The sequence below is a fragment of the Mesocricetus auratus genome, unplaced genomic scaffold (assembly GCF_017639785.1).
Source record: "Mesocricetus auratus isolate SY011 unplaced genomic scaffold, BCM_Maur_2.0 Super-Scaffold_100008, whole genome shotgun sequence".
Taxonomy (NCBI): Eukaryota; Metazoa; Chordata; class Mammalia; order Rodentia; family Cricetidae; genus Mesocricetus; species Mesocricetus auratus.
In genome coordinates this window covers 77,186,233-77,201,085 of record NW_024429192.1, presented here as the reverse complement: position 1 = coordinate 77,201,085, position 14,853 = coordinate 77,186,233, and the positions used below count along the sequence as shown (strand labels likewise).

The window sequence follows — 14,853 nt, the reverse complement described above, 5'->3', positions numbered from 1 at the left end:
ACTACTGTCACTCAGGGGGCAGGACCTGAAGCTCTATCCAATCGGAAGCCCTGGGGTGAGGCAGATCCAATCAGACACACAGACGGAGGACGGGGGCGGGCTTTGGCGCTCGCTCGGCCTTTGTCTGGGAGCCGCCATCTTGGGCTCGGTGTCCTCTGCCCGGGAAGCTCCTGCGCAGCTTTGGTGGCGCGGTGACGCGGTGTGTGCTGGGTGATGGCAGGAGGGCGCCGGCGTCCCCGAGAAGCGGACCTGGTGAGTGTGCGTGTGGCGCCCGGAGGTGGCGGCGCGCGAGCGGGAAGCGCTGTGGCGGAGCGGGGTCTGCGGCGAGGCCCGGCGGGTGGCCGCGCTGGGTCCCCCTGTGCTGTGGGGCTGCCCGAGCCCGGGCGTCCTGTCCCTTCCAGTGCAGCGGCTGCAGCCCGTTCTGGAGCCCTCTCAGGGAGGGCAGCTCTGCGCTGGCTGCCCGGTTCCTGCAGGTAGTGTTCGTCCTTTTCTGTGGGGTTTTTCCTGGAGACGAGCTGTCGCCCACGGATGCTTTGTCCCCCCTTTCTTCCTGTGACCCCCCTGTTTCCTCTAATTTTCCCTAATGTTTGAGCGTTGGCGTTCCAAATCCAGAACCCTGAATGCCAGCCCTGTCCCTCCTTGTTTCGTGTGAGCACTTCACCCCATTTTACCTCTCTGCCCCTTTTCTTAAATACCGACTTCCAGTTTCCATTATGTTAACTGTTCCTCATTGTACATTTCAAGTATGCAGTATTGTATAATTTTAAAAAAAATTCCAGAGTACTTGAGAAAAATAATCCCTCAAAGACTTTAAAAGGGTTTTCTGTGACTATAACACAGAAAGAGAGGAAAACAAGACATTTGACTTGTGAACGTTGTGTAAAAAGTCATTGAGTTTTAACCGAACGCTTTGTGAATGTGTTTTAGCATGCATGTTACATGAACAAAACATAATACTTGTTAATGATTTGCAGACCTAAGTATCGAGAATAACAGTAGAACTTAGTTTTGTTTTAATGTTGGCCATGTTCGCACATGTTCTCGTGAGGTCAGTTGTAGTGTTTTGAGGTATTTATGTTCTCACCCTTGGGTGATCCCTAAGAACTGTCACTTTTCATTTGAAGTTAGTGAGTGGCATGACTTTTGTTTTTGGATGACACTTTCCCCCACATAGTGCTCACTTTATAATAATGACCACTAAAGCTAGGAAAAAACTAAAGTGTTCTGTACCTTATGCACAGTAGGACATATCCGGTATTGGGGTCAGTCATGAACAAAGTAATTATTGAGATGAACAAATGATTAGGTAACCTATGTTAATAGGTAAGATTGAAATACAACTTAGCAGTAAATTTACTTTATTTATATGTATGTGTGTGAATATGTGTGAGTGTATGCCATTAGCATGTATGTGCCTCCGAGGCCAGGAAGAGGCATTGGATATCCTGGAGCTGGGGTTGCAAGTTGTTGTGAGCTGGCTGACATCAGTGCTGGGGACTGAACTTGGGTCCTCCTGAAGACCAGCAAGTATTCTAAAGTGCTGAGCCATCTCTCTAGCCCCAAAATTTGTATGTTACCTTAAGGCCAACTTACAGAAATGTTTACAAAAGATGACGGTTTAAAAAACAATGGGTTTGGCCCTCCCCTTACATGGCATACTACTGGAAAGCATTAAAGAGTATCGACTTCTAGGTGGGCCAGTACAACAATTCTAATTTCATTGGCCCATCACAACTTGAATTTTGAAGATTTTAAGTCTTTCTGGGAGTTAGGAATGGGAGTCTAGGGTTCTAGAAACATTCTCAGGGTGCTCTGTGTATTCGCTTCATTGTAGCATCAGTTTCAAGTGTTTGAAAGCAGCTTTGCCTAGTGAAAAATCAAAGAACAAATTCAGAATATTTAGCTGCATCTTTCTCCAAATTCCAACAAGAGGAAATACTTTCTCTTAATCATGCCTTCAGGTTATTTTCACAGTAAGACAGACATTCCAGGCACAGGGATTTTTTTTTGTCTGATCTGTACAAGAAATCATAAATTACTTGCAAGTACTAAAAGTGATAGAAATGATTGACACACCGTGGGATGCAGTATACACATTTTCGAATTTCTGCTGTGGTGAGACATCAGAAATATGCGGTTGTTCCTTGATTGCTTGAGTTCTGCTACTAGAATAAGTGTTCATTATCTAGGACTGGAAAGGACAAGTCCATTTATATAAGTCTTGTTCTTTAGTGGTGATACATGGCCTTTGCAGTCAGGCTGAATTCATCGACTTTTTTTAAAGGAATATTTTTTAGGACTAGAGAGATGACTTCATTAAAAGCTACATTCACAACCAAAACATACGATTTTTTAATTGATTCTGCAACAGTTTCATACATGCGTACAATATGTCTTAATCATATCACCTTTGCTTCCCTCAGACACACCCAATAGGCCTTCCTCCTATCTTCATGTTCTCTTTTTTTCTGTAACTCAGAGTCCAGTTAGTTAGAAGATTCCTTGAGTTGGAACAGGAGCAGAAATTTCATCTGCAAGGAGAGGCTGAATGATACTGAGTGTCAGAATGTCAGCAAGTCGCCATTGGTTCTTTGGGTCCAGAACCAGGACAGGCCATTGAAAGGGAACTCTATTTCTTGAACCTTGGATCCAGAGTTGCCTATTTGGCACGTCACTTGTGAAGCAGTGAATGGGAAAGTGTATTAGTTTGGTACCTGCACTGCAAAGGTCTTGGAATACATTCACCCTTTCTTTCAGATCCCTCTTATCTCTGTGAGAGGAAGGCCACAGTAGGGTACTGGAGGATGAGAATCAAGGAGGAGAATCAGGATGCTCCAGTTGACAGTCAGGTCACTCTCTGAAGCTCAGCTGCCTCTTCAGCCATCAGGTAGGTGCACAGACCAAAAAGAGCCCACCTGATCCTAGCCTAAATTACTGACCAGTCCAATCATACTGTATTTAATAACATTTTAAGGGGCTTATTATGTAGTGTGTAGATAATTATTACCCCCTATGGTAGATAGGATTCTAAAATTTAATGACACGTTGCTTATATTAGCAACACAATAAATACCGAGTTCCTCTAACTGAAAGATACTGTTAGGTCACACAAAAATACATGTAGACATGTATACATATGATTGGTGTTTCAACTCACAGTACCTGTTATGCTGGCTTTATTCATGGGTTGGTGACTCTGTTGTTACTTAGGGCCCTAGAGGCAGCCCCTCCTGTACAGTTGAAGGCACTGGGTTGAGGAATGTCTAATCAGGCAGAAGGATAGTAGGGGGCAGGCTTTCCCAGTCTTGCTAGGACCTTTTACTCTGAAGCTCGCCATCTTGGGATGCGTCCCTAGGCTCAGTCTCCTCTACTCTGGAGGTCTAGGTGGCTGTGCTGTAGACTCTGTTGCCCTGTGACGTGCTGGTGCGGGGAGTTCCATAGGGAGGACACTCGATGCCCTGGAAGCCAGAAATGGTGAGTGTGTGGGCCAGCATCTTGAATCAGGGACTATAATTGGTGGGAATTATTTGTGGCTCTGGAGTCAACAGACTGGAAGTACTGGGCCCCAGGTACTCTCTTTCTGTGGAATGGGTGATGGGCTGGTACTTGGGACCCAGGCAGCATATCTGATTCCTGCAAGGTGACTTCAGCTCCTATTGGAGCTCTCTCTGTGCCTTTAGTTCCCTACGAATTGTAGGGCAGCAGGCTGGGCCATCAGTGGGCACAGGGTGCATTATGTTTTGTTCTCAGATGGTTAAAACTATCATGAGTTTGACTTTTAGTATAATTGATACAACTTTAAAAAATTATTTCACAATTTCATACATATGTATAGTATATTTTAATCAATTCCCCATTATCCTTTTATCACCACCTCCCTGAATATTTCTTCCCAACAAGTCTTTCTCTTGCTTTTTTGTATTTTATTGTTTTAATGGCCCTCTGCATGTAAGTAGGGGTGCTGGCATAAGTGTGGGTAGGGGATTATTGGCTGCAAGGACAGTTGAATCAGTGGCAACACCACTAAGGAATATTCAATATTCATTCTCCTTAAGGAATGATGGGGCCTTATGAGTGCTGCCCATCCATGGTGAACTGGATGGGCCACTTCTTGTGTAGTTAGCCACTGCCAGTATGTTTTCCCCAAGACTACTTAGCTTACTTTGTAGATATGTCTTTGGCCCCTTTTCTCTCTGGGTTGCTTGAGCTGAGGCCAGTGGCCATGTCTACTTCTCACTGCCTTGTCTTTCTCACTGTATTTCAACTTATACTCTCTTGTGTTTCTCCCCTCTGTTCAGAATAAAGTCCAGTCTTTTGTTACGCTGATCATCTAGTTTTTTTTAGAGTCACCTGTAGACAACCCAAAATGTCCCCATTTTCAATCAACTTTAATCTTTTTTCTTACTTGACTTTTTATTATAAGATTTAAAAAATGTGTTAAAAGTTGGAACTTCACACATGCTACCCGACTGCTGTAGAAATGAGCTACATTCCTTGCTCACAGAGCATTTTTTCCCGTTTTTGTTTCCTGCCTGAACTAGAGTTGGCAACTTTTAAACTATTTTAAAACATAAAAGATGAGATGGAAACATGTCTAGATTTTAGGACTGCACATCCTCAGATGTCTACTGGTTCTTTGCTTCATTTACTGCTTATAAACTGATATGCGTATGCTGTCCATTCATAACTATATCTACTTTGGCCAGATGCAATGGATGGTACCTGAAATGTACTGTTATTGTTTATGTTTCAAGTCCCTGTGGTATGCACATGGCATGCTAAGCAACACCTGTATTAGTCATTATCCTAAATATGTAAAATGTAGCTTAAGTTACATCATTGGTAGGGGTTAAATGTCATTTTTATATTTAGTATTTGTTCAGTTTTAGTTAGTATTTAAGATAATGTATAACAGCTTTCTTACACTGTTATTTCTGGTGAAGTTTGTTGTGATAATTAATTTTCCAGAAAGATCTGAAAGCAAATTTTTCTTTCCTATTCATACTAACCTGTCCATCAAGAGAGCATAAGAGTTTTTGCATCTCTGACTCAGAGTTCCAGAGGAAAAAGATTTTTTTTTCTGTGAGGTACATTCTCATCCCTCATGCCAAAGGGAAAATGTGAATTTGTGAGTGACACCTCTGACTTCCCCTTGAAAGACTGTGTGTCCCTTACATGTGACTCCTCAGGCAGAGGGAACCCATACAGCAAAGGGAAGCTCCAAGTTGGCTTATGTGAATGTTGTGTTTCTTCAGTGTTTCACTCAGATAAAGGCATGGCAATCAGGGGTATGGATGAAGTAGTTATTCTTTCCCAGAGTTTCTCTGATGCAGCGTATACCCAAATCCACATTCGAACTGTATCTGAAGACAGGGCTTATAAGAAGTAATTAGGATTAAATAAAGAAATTTATATGGGGTGCTAATGCCATACAACTGAACTTCGCTATCCAAAAGAAGAACAAGGTCTGGGTGCTAAGCACAGCGTGGGAACATTTGTCAACTATGCTCAAAGCTTTGATTTGAGCCCCAGAAAAAAATTAAAATAGGAAGGTAGAATTCTGTTTGTTTTTACATGGAAAGATGCTTGGATTAGGTTGTCACCTGGATATCAGGAGGGGAGATCTTATCAGGAACTGAACCTCTAGCAACCTGGACTGTTGACTTAACTTAAACTAACTACAGTGAAAATATTTGTCTTTCATACTATATAAGTTTTTATCCAACCCATGGTGACTAATACAGGGGGAAGAATTAGATTAGGAAGAACAGGAATTTAACCTACACTACTCTGTTGCTGTTTATATGTTAATTTTTCAATTTTTTTTTTTGGCATGTATGTGGAGATCAGAGGACATCTTTTCCTTCTACCCATCTTGCCAGTGTATAATTTTTTTTATAACAATATTGAAATCAACTGTTTTACATCTAAGAAGAAAATTTACTGACCTAAGGAAAATTAATGATAATGTGATATAGACTTCATTCATTTATTATGTTTTTGTGATATATAAGTTTATGTTCATGAATGTAGTATTTGTTTTTTTAGAACCTCAATTTGTTTTATTATCTGAGAAGTTGGTATATTTTTGTTGCTACAGTAGGTGCCTTTAATTTGATATTTTGTTATTGTCTGAACATATTATTGTGTAAAGATATTTCTGTGATGACTAGTCTGGTTTATCAGCTTGGCATACCTGGAAAGAGGGAACTTTAATTAACAATTAACTCCATTAGATTGACCTGTGATCATGTCTGTTGGGAATTTTCTTGGTTGCTGATTCATGTAGGGGTCCCAGCTCACTGTGGGTGGTGCCATCATGGGCACGTGGCCTGGGCTGTGTAAGAAAGGCAGCTGAGTAAGCTCAAGGGATAGAACCAGTAAGCTGCATTCCTCTGGTTCCTGCTTGAGCTCTTGACTTGGCATCCTTTGATGATGGGCTCTATCTGACCTGAAAGACGTAATAAATTCTTTTCTCCCAAAGTTGCTTTTGGTCAGTGTTTTATTAAAGCATACAAAGCAATTGAAACAGTTTCCTATGCTATTAATTTAGGCATTACTGGGTATTGAAACCAAGGCTCTGTGTGCTAGGAAAGCCCTCTACCACTGACCAACATCCTCAGCCCTTATGTCACTGTGTAGTGTGTTTAATGAATCCTCCTCTTTGGAATAATGTCCAGGAAATTCTCTTGGGATTTTGGTATATATTGTAAAGATGATGTTTTGTCTTGTGTTTTGTTAGATTTTCCAGCACCCATCATAGAATGCACAAAGTTTACCCTCTAGTTGTGTGAATATTTCTTGGGAAGACATCACATTTCTGTTCACGTAGATAAAACACCAATGACACGTGAAGGAAACTATTCCACTCAAGTCCTGGTGAACTAGTGAGCTTAGTTAAGGTTACTTAATAGGCGCATGGGTAATTATTAAGCAGTTGCACCATGAAGAGAATGTTTCTCTGTTGTCTATAAATCTTTGAGAATGTTGGGGCCTTATTAACTCCTCTCCTTGTGACCTTCAGCCATAAATCAGAGGTCAGAGTTAGAGATGTAGATGGTCAATTGATATTTTGGTTCATGTAATTTACATAATTTATATCACCCCATGTCTTTTTTTAAAACAATTTTTGATTTAGGAAATGGGTAATATAGTCACTTTTATGTGGACCCTTGCAGTGTTTTCTGATTTAGCAAGAAAATACAAGAATGACTGTAACTGCAATTATTATTTTGTTAAAGCAGGTTTAATTTTTAAAAATTTTATGTATCTCGATGATGGATATTTTCCTGCATGTCTATGCCTGTGCCCTTGAACACCATTTGATCCTCTGAATTGGAATTCTAGATGATTGTGACCCACCATGTGGATGTTGGGAATCAAATTTGGGTCCACTGGAAGAACAGTCAGTACTTTTAACTGTTTAGCCATTTCTCCAGTCTCTGAACAATTATTTATGTAATGGACTGTTAACAAACTCATAAAATTAAATTGTTAGGAGAACTTAAATGCAAAATCATTGGATAATTCATGATTTGAACATTTACTGGTGTTTATACTCATCCCAACATGAAAATACTCAGACATGATATTCTTTGTGGTTCTGTTAGCCTGTCTTGTGTCCTTTGTGCTGTCATAAGTGGACTTCTGTTGCTTCATATTCATGAGAACACATCCATGTAAACATTTAGAAGTTCTGTCTTATGTAAGTAGCAAATGTTTTCTACTTCATCATCCTGTTGTAATAGAACATTAACTTTTTTGTACACATCGGCATGTGTTTATACTTGTGTCTTTGGACTCTATTAGGTGCTTTCCTGAGAATTTTATTAATCCTGTTCTTCCTAGTAATAAGGATTGCTCAGCATCTATAAGGGAAACTGGATAATTACATTTTCTTGAATTGTATTAAATTCATGTGTAGGTAAGATATTATTTTCTCCCATGATAAAGAATACAAATCAAGGTTTGTGTTATAAGACAGTTATTCACATAGAAGGATGAGCTCCTAGGCTGAGGAGAAATGTGTCATTACAGGGGTTGGTGTCATTTGAGGATATAGCTGTGGAATTCACCTGGCAGGAATGGCAGAACCTGAATGAAGGTCAGAGAACCCTCTACAGGGATGTGATGCTGGAGAACTACAGCAACTTGTTGTTCTTGGGTGAGTGAATAATGGAATGTAAACTCTCTGTTAAAACTTATTGGCTCCATCATTGGATGTCTTTTCAAATGTTTTTTCTCTCTGCCTGACTTAGTAGTTTAACATTTTCCATTTACAGGGCACTGCAAGACCAAACCTGAGTTGATCTTCAATTTGGAGCAAAGACTTGGGTCATGGATTGTAGGAGAAGCCTCAAACCAGAGCATCCCAGGTACATCTGTGCATACTAGTTAGGGATTAGAATGGTGAGAACTAATCAGATATGGTCACCATATTTACCCCCATCCCAGTCCTAAAGATGGCTCATCTTCTATATTAGACCTTTGTGTAATACACTCTCCAAAGAAGACCGTGTTTTTGTTGTTGTTATTGAAATATGCTTTTAGATTTACTATAAATCCATTCTGTATATGGGTCTTGGAGAAAGAACATACATAGTATTAATTTAGGAAAAGTCTAATAAACTGAGTTGTAAGGAAGTAGCTATACATTTATTTTATTGAGGTAATTTAACTATGAGATAATCATTTTCTAAGTTTGTTACATAATATGCAGGTGGCTATATACCAAAGATGTGATAATAGTCGTTAGTATTGATAACAGATACAAATTTATAAATGAGTAGCTTAAGGCTAGTATTTAATCACAGTTAATGGGTGGAATTTGAGAGAATCATCTGAGTGTACCAGAGTAAAACAGTAGATTAAAAGTGCCTTATGATTTTCTGAATAAAGAGAAATAGGATAACAAAGAAGAAAATATCCCAAGTCTTTTGGGCAGCTGAAAAGAAGAAAAATAAAACTGTAATACATGAGTACACACACACACACACACACACACACACACACACACACACACACACACACACACACACACACACACACATGAACCATACCACACAAAGAGGAGGCAGTCTGTAATTATCTCCCTGTGCAGAAGAAAACCAAAAGCCATAAACATGAGGGAAGCCTGGAGCATGTAGGCAGCCTTAGAGACAACTAGACACAGGAGAAACCCATGGTTTTCAGAAAGTTTAAATCCAGTTGAGCATTCCTTGTCTGAAAGTAACTTCTTTATAACAGACTAGCATTGGAGAAGAAACCAGTTATATTGCTCCCTTCACCTTGAAGTGCTATACCAGACTCAGGCTTGAGAGAGGCACTTGAGAGGGCACTCATTCAGTTTTTGAGACTGAGCTATACTGTAGATATGAAATCAGATAATCATAGATCACTGAGGATATGTAGGTACACTATCACATTATTAATTTAGTAAACCAGAAGACCTTTTAAAATAAAGATTTAATGTGTATCTTCCAATAAGAATCCCAAATACACATGTTTTTTAACTTTAAAGCAAAATGGGATAAAAGCTAAGATCTTGTTTGCTGTCTGCAGGATCTTCTCTCACTGGCAGAGGTACATAAGGATTTAAGATATGATCACTGTTTCTTGAAACAAACAATGTGAAAGGACTCATCAGTAGTTCTACTCACATGAGTAAGCCAACTTAATGCTGAATTAGCTTAGAAGGCATGAAGAAATTCACTGAATATTCATAAAGGAACCAATCCATTAAAATATAATTATTCCAGATGTTTATGCACTGAATATTGGTATGCTGAGTTCTACAAAAATGTTTCTAAACACAAAGGAAGACAGAAGTTTTGGATAGAGCAAAAGTGAGTGAGCAACTTCAGCATTCTAGGACTGGATAATGTACCAATAAATAAAAATCTACTTTCATGAGTGAAATACATACTGTAGTTGAGTGACTAAAATAGTCTACTATCTTAAATAGGTAACTGAGGAACAAGATTAAACAGAGAAACCTCATAGTTGACAGCGTGCATCAGTGACACTAAAGAAACATCTATAGTATATACTATCCCTGTGGCTGTGAAATATACATCTGAGCTTTCTGTAAATCAAATCAAATTTGAGATTAAAAAGCAAGCCCTCATGAGCCGATAACAAGAAATGATTTCTTTTTTTTTAAAGAAATGATTTCTTGTATCTTTTAAAAATCAAAACTGAGAATGCTAAAAACCAATAGCCAGAGAAAATAAGCTAAAAAAATAATGTGGTTGAAAACAGTTTCGAATGATCAGTGGATTGTTAAAAAGTTGGGCTTAAGTTTCTAGAATGAAGTAAACTAAAAAAAAAGTAGAATGAGGATTGTCTAGAAGGAGGAAAAGAACCTAGAGGTCTGGGCTGAGAAAAGTAGACATGAGTATTATTGGAGTACATGTGTACATATCTAGAAACAAGACAATGATACCTCTTTGAGTGTGAATAGTATTCAGTTGTATTCAAATATAAAAACAACACAGTATACTTTAGTTTATATTATTAATGTACATTAAATTTAGAAGTCACATATGACATTGAGTTAGATAAAGGAAAATGAGTATTATTTTTTTGTAAATTGTAAAATATTTTCCTTGTTTTGACAAAATGATTTAAAAGCAAATAGATGGCTAAAGCATACTAGGAATTGGGTGGGAGCGGCATTTGTCCTTTTATAGGAAGGAAGATAGTCCAGTTTTCGCATACTAATTTGTTTTAATGTCATTTTAGAATTCCAGGGAATGAATACACTGAGCAAGATTTGTTCTGAAACCAAAACGAGAAATGTGTGGCAAGTTGCAGTCGACAGTGATACATCAAAGGAGTTGACTGGAATAGGGAAGGCATTCAGTGTGAGTGCAAACCATGTTTCAAATCAGAATATAAAGAATGAGAACCCACTAGGAATGTGTCCTAGAAAGCTTATTCTGTGGAAGAATGTATCTTTCCAAAATGATGCTGATGAACTAGAAGTTGAACCTGATGATCTTAATGGAATTATAAAATCCACGAGACATCCAGAGCATGGTAGTCTATACAAGTCTCAAAGTTCACAAAGTTATTTTCAAAGTCTTATACCAGGGAGGTCCCTCAACACAAAAGCAGTATTACTGACTCATAAGTTCAGTGAATATGCAAAATCTTTAGGTGATACAGCATTTATTGGCAAGGAGATGGCTCAGATAACGGGGAAATCTTTTGAATGTAATATATCAGAGATAAAGTGTATCAAGTCTGACTTTGATGAAAATGAGCAAATACACCCTGGAGAGAAACAGTATAAATGTAATGACTTTGAGAACCCTTTCATTACTGAATCATACTTTCCAAAACATAAGGGACAGCATGCAGAAGAAAAGCTCTTTGCCCAGGAGGAATATGAGCTTTCTCAGCAATCAGAAGTGAGTCTCCATCAGAAAATCCACAGAGGGAAAAAGTCCTATGAATGTAAAATATGTGGAAAGTGCTTTCATTGGAAAACGAGCTTCAACAGACATCATAGTACTCACACTGGGGAGAAGCCCTATGAATGTACGGAATGTAGGAAAGCTTTTTGCCAAAAGTCACACCTCACTCAGCATCAGAGAGTTCATACAGGTGAGAGGCCATATATATGTTTAGAATGCAGGAAAGCTTTCTATCGTAAGTCAGAGCTCACTGACCATCAGAGAATTCATACAGGTGAGAAGCCATATGAATGTAAGGAATGTGGGAAAGCTTTTTGCCAAAAGCCCCAACTCACTCTACATCAGAGAATTCATACAGGTGAGAAACCCTATGAGTGTACAGAATGTGGGAAAGCCTTCTCCACCAAGTCCTATTTAACTGTACATCAGAGAACTCACACAGGTGAGAAACCTTATGAATGTACAGTATGCAGGAAGTCGTTTATTTGTAAATCGAGTTTCAGTCATCATTGGAGAACTCATACTGGTGAAAAACCTTATGAATGCAAGCAATGTATGAAGACATTCTACCGCAAGTCAGGCCTGACTCGACACCAGAGAACTCACACAGGTGACAAACCCTATGAATGTCAATTATGTGAGAAAGCATTTTACTGCACTTCACATCTCACTGTACATCAGAGAACTCATACAGGTGAGAAACCCTATGAATGTAAGGAATGTAGGAAATCTTTCTATGATAAGTCAAATCTTAGACGGCATCAAAAGATTCATACTATGGAGAAAGCCTGTGAATGCAAACAGTGCAACAAATCTTTGCTGAGTAACACTTCTCAGCATCAGACAATGTACTATGAATATGAAGAATGCAAGAAAGCTTTGCACCATAAAACAAACTTTACTTAAACATCTAACACTTCTTACAGGTATGGGAACCTGTGAATGTAAAGAACACTTGGAAACATTTACCAAATCAGATCTTACTGTATATAGGAATACTTACATGAGAGATTAAACCTTATGAATAAACAGTTAAGGAAAATCTTGATGTATGCTTTTTTTTTTAAATTAAAGAACTCACAATTGACTGACAAGTAATTTAACTAGGTACATTAGTGATTGCTTTTAATCCAACATAAGACATATGTTCATGGTGGAGGGTCATTTGTTCATAGGCAACAGAGGATGACACCATGACTTAAAAAAATGCAAAATATTCTTCTTGAGGTTCTCTTGACATGCTATCAGAACCGATAAAAGTAGAGAATTGCCCCAAACTCTAAATAGAATTTAGAACTCATTGCTGGACTGTTGGTGCATGCTTGTTATCTCCATACTCAGAAGGTCAAGGAAGGAGGTTCAGGAGTTATAGTCTAATATTGGCTATAGAGCAAGTTGAAACCCAGCCTGTGTAACATGAAACCTTAAAAAAAAACCTCAGATAATTAAAAATAGAAGAATTTGCGAATCTATTGGTGTCACAAACTCTATAAGTGACAAAGGACAAGAATACAATTAGGGGGAAATGTTGCCATACCTCACTTCTATTTCAGTATTTTATAGGAGTTTTATAGTAAGTTTGTAGAAACATGTGGAACTGTGGAAATCATGCTACTGTGTATCACTTCACGCATAACAGCAAGTCTTGGAGGTTTTCTGGCTGCTGTCTGTATGGTCTATATGCTCCCTTACCATGTTACAAATCCTTTGAGCAAATGAAAGATTTGATGACTTGGTGAAAGGATGCCAAATCTGTCAAGATCAAGAAAAATGAGGGTAATGTGAAGTTCAAAGTTTATTGCAACAGATACCTATACCTTGATAATCACAGATAAGTCAGGGAACCTGAAACATAATGAAGGAGCTAAAATGAAACACACTCTCATTTGGATTCTATTAAAATCCTACAATATAAAAAATAGTTCTGTTTATATAACTTGGGTATTAATTGGAAATAATAAGTTATTTGAAATTATTATTTCAGATTGTGTTCAATTGTGTACAAGCAGGATGGTTGTTCCTTGTCAGTGTAAATTGGCCTCCAATCTGAGGCACTTGTAGCTGACATAAATGAAAGTTTATTAGTTGATACTCAAATCTAGTGAACAGGCTTGAACATACATCTCAAATATAAGTATGTCCTGTATTTATTTTGTTTTAGAAATCTGAATTGAGGGCACTCAGCATGAGTAGAATTTGTTACATATGTAACAAATATAGTCAGAGACTACTTCAGAAGTCGGGTGCATGCCTTTTTATGTATGTGGTTTTGATTGCAGTTTCAGACTTACACAGTATTAAAGTGCTTTGGTCATATTAGTTAGCTTGGTACTACTGTGGACAACTATTTGACAGAACCAATTTAAGGGTGTACGTATTTATTTAGATCCTAATTTCATATAGTCAATAGCTACTTGACTCTGACCATGTAGATCATGGCAGAAGTGCTTTCTAACTTCTTGATAGGAAACAGCAAAGAAGTGGCTGAATATCATCAGGTTTATTCTTTAAAGATATCTAACAGTGACATGTATTTAAAAAAAGGAAAAAAAACCCTCAAGTAGTTTCACCTCTAAAGTATTGCCACAGTTTGAGAATCAAACATGCAACACAGAAGCCTCTAGGCAACATTTCAGATTCAAATCAGAATATACAGTTTTCACATTAAACAATTACCCCATTTATATTTTGTTAAATATATCCCATTCTTAATGAGTTGTATGGGTATTTTTATAAAACTATTTATTCAGATAGAAACTGAAGCTCTATCCACTGCTCCAAGAGGGCAACTGCTAATGTATTTAAAATATTTAACCAACATAGAACCTGCGATTGTGTCTAATATTAACAATTCATGTTGAAATGCAGAAATCTGGTACACAATTGTTTATAATTGACATCTGAATTAAAGCATTTTAGTCAACAATTCTCGTTTCATTTTTTTTTGCATTTTTAGTTAAAATAATAATTATATCACTTACCCCACTATCCTTTCCTTCCTCTAGACCAATTCTCCCTCAAATTGATAGCGTCTTTCATTATTACAGTTACATGTATACCTGCAAATAATTTTTTGAATTGAAGCTCTTTTAGCATTAAAATAATTATTTAAACTATAAATACATTTCATATAGAGGCTGGAAACTTTGTTTTACATACTTTATCATTGTAGAATATCACAGCTTTATATATGACTCATTTTATCAAAATAGTTAAAGCTTAACAAAGACAAGGAGTTTAGACATTTCTTGTATTCAATCTTATTTTACATACCAATCCCAGGTCCCTCTCCCTCCCATCCTTTCACTCTCCCCATTATCTCCCCATCCCACCTACATCCACTCCTCAGAGAGGGTGAGGCCTCCCATGGGCATCATCAAAGTCTGTTATATCATTTGGGGAAGTACCTGGGCCCTCCCTTATATATATAGAC

The 14,853-nt window shown here is 38.1% G+C and overlaps 1 protein-coding gene across 5 annotated transcripts; it reads left to right on the top strand.

The window, feature by feature from the left end:
* The first annotated feature begins 107 nt into the window (after nt 1-107).
* On the top strand, nt 108-14,346 carry LOC101833184 (zinc finger protein 39). Of its 5 annotated transcripts, none has more exons than XM_005080005.3 (6): nt 108-252; nt 2,758-2,887; nt 3,385-3,474; nt 8,038-8,164; nt 8,283-8,375; nt 10,744-14,346. In XM_005080005.3, exons 3-6 carry the CDS (start codon nt 3,454-3,456, stop codon nt 12,324-12,326), a joined length of 1,824 nt encoding a protein of 607 aa, XP_005080062.1. In that variant the 5' UTR covers nt 108-252; nt 2,758-2,887; nt 3,385-3,453; the 3' UTR covers nt 12,327-14,346. The 5 variants fall into 5 exon arrangements, with proteins under 5 accessions (XP_005080062.1, XP_012975899.1, XP_012975900.1 ...); XM_013120445.2 differs by having other exon boundaries at nt 3,379-3,474; XM_040751239.1 differs by lacking the exon at nt 108-252 and adding an exon at nt 336-473 and having other exon boundaries at nt 3,379-3,474.
* Nucleotides 14,347-14,853: the final 507 nt, after the last annotated feature.

What these genes read in the sequence shown, in the direction of transcription:
- LOC101833184 (XM_013120444.3), top strand. Translation starts at nt 214, where the DNA reads ATGGCAGGAGGGCGCCGGCGTCCCCGAGAAGCGGACCTG. An exon ending in GTCCCCGAGAAGCGGACCTG is followed by an intron (nt 253 to 8,037) that starts GTGAGTGTGCGT and finishes GTGTCATTACAG; the next exon opens with GGGTTGGTGTCATTTGAGGA. An exon ending in CAGCAACTTGTTGTTCTTGG is followed by an intron (nt 8,165 to 8,282) that starts GTGAGTGAATAA and finishes TTCCATTTACAG; the next exon opens with GGCACTGCAAGACCAAACCT.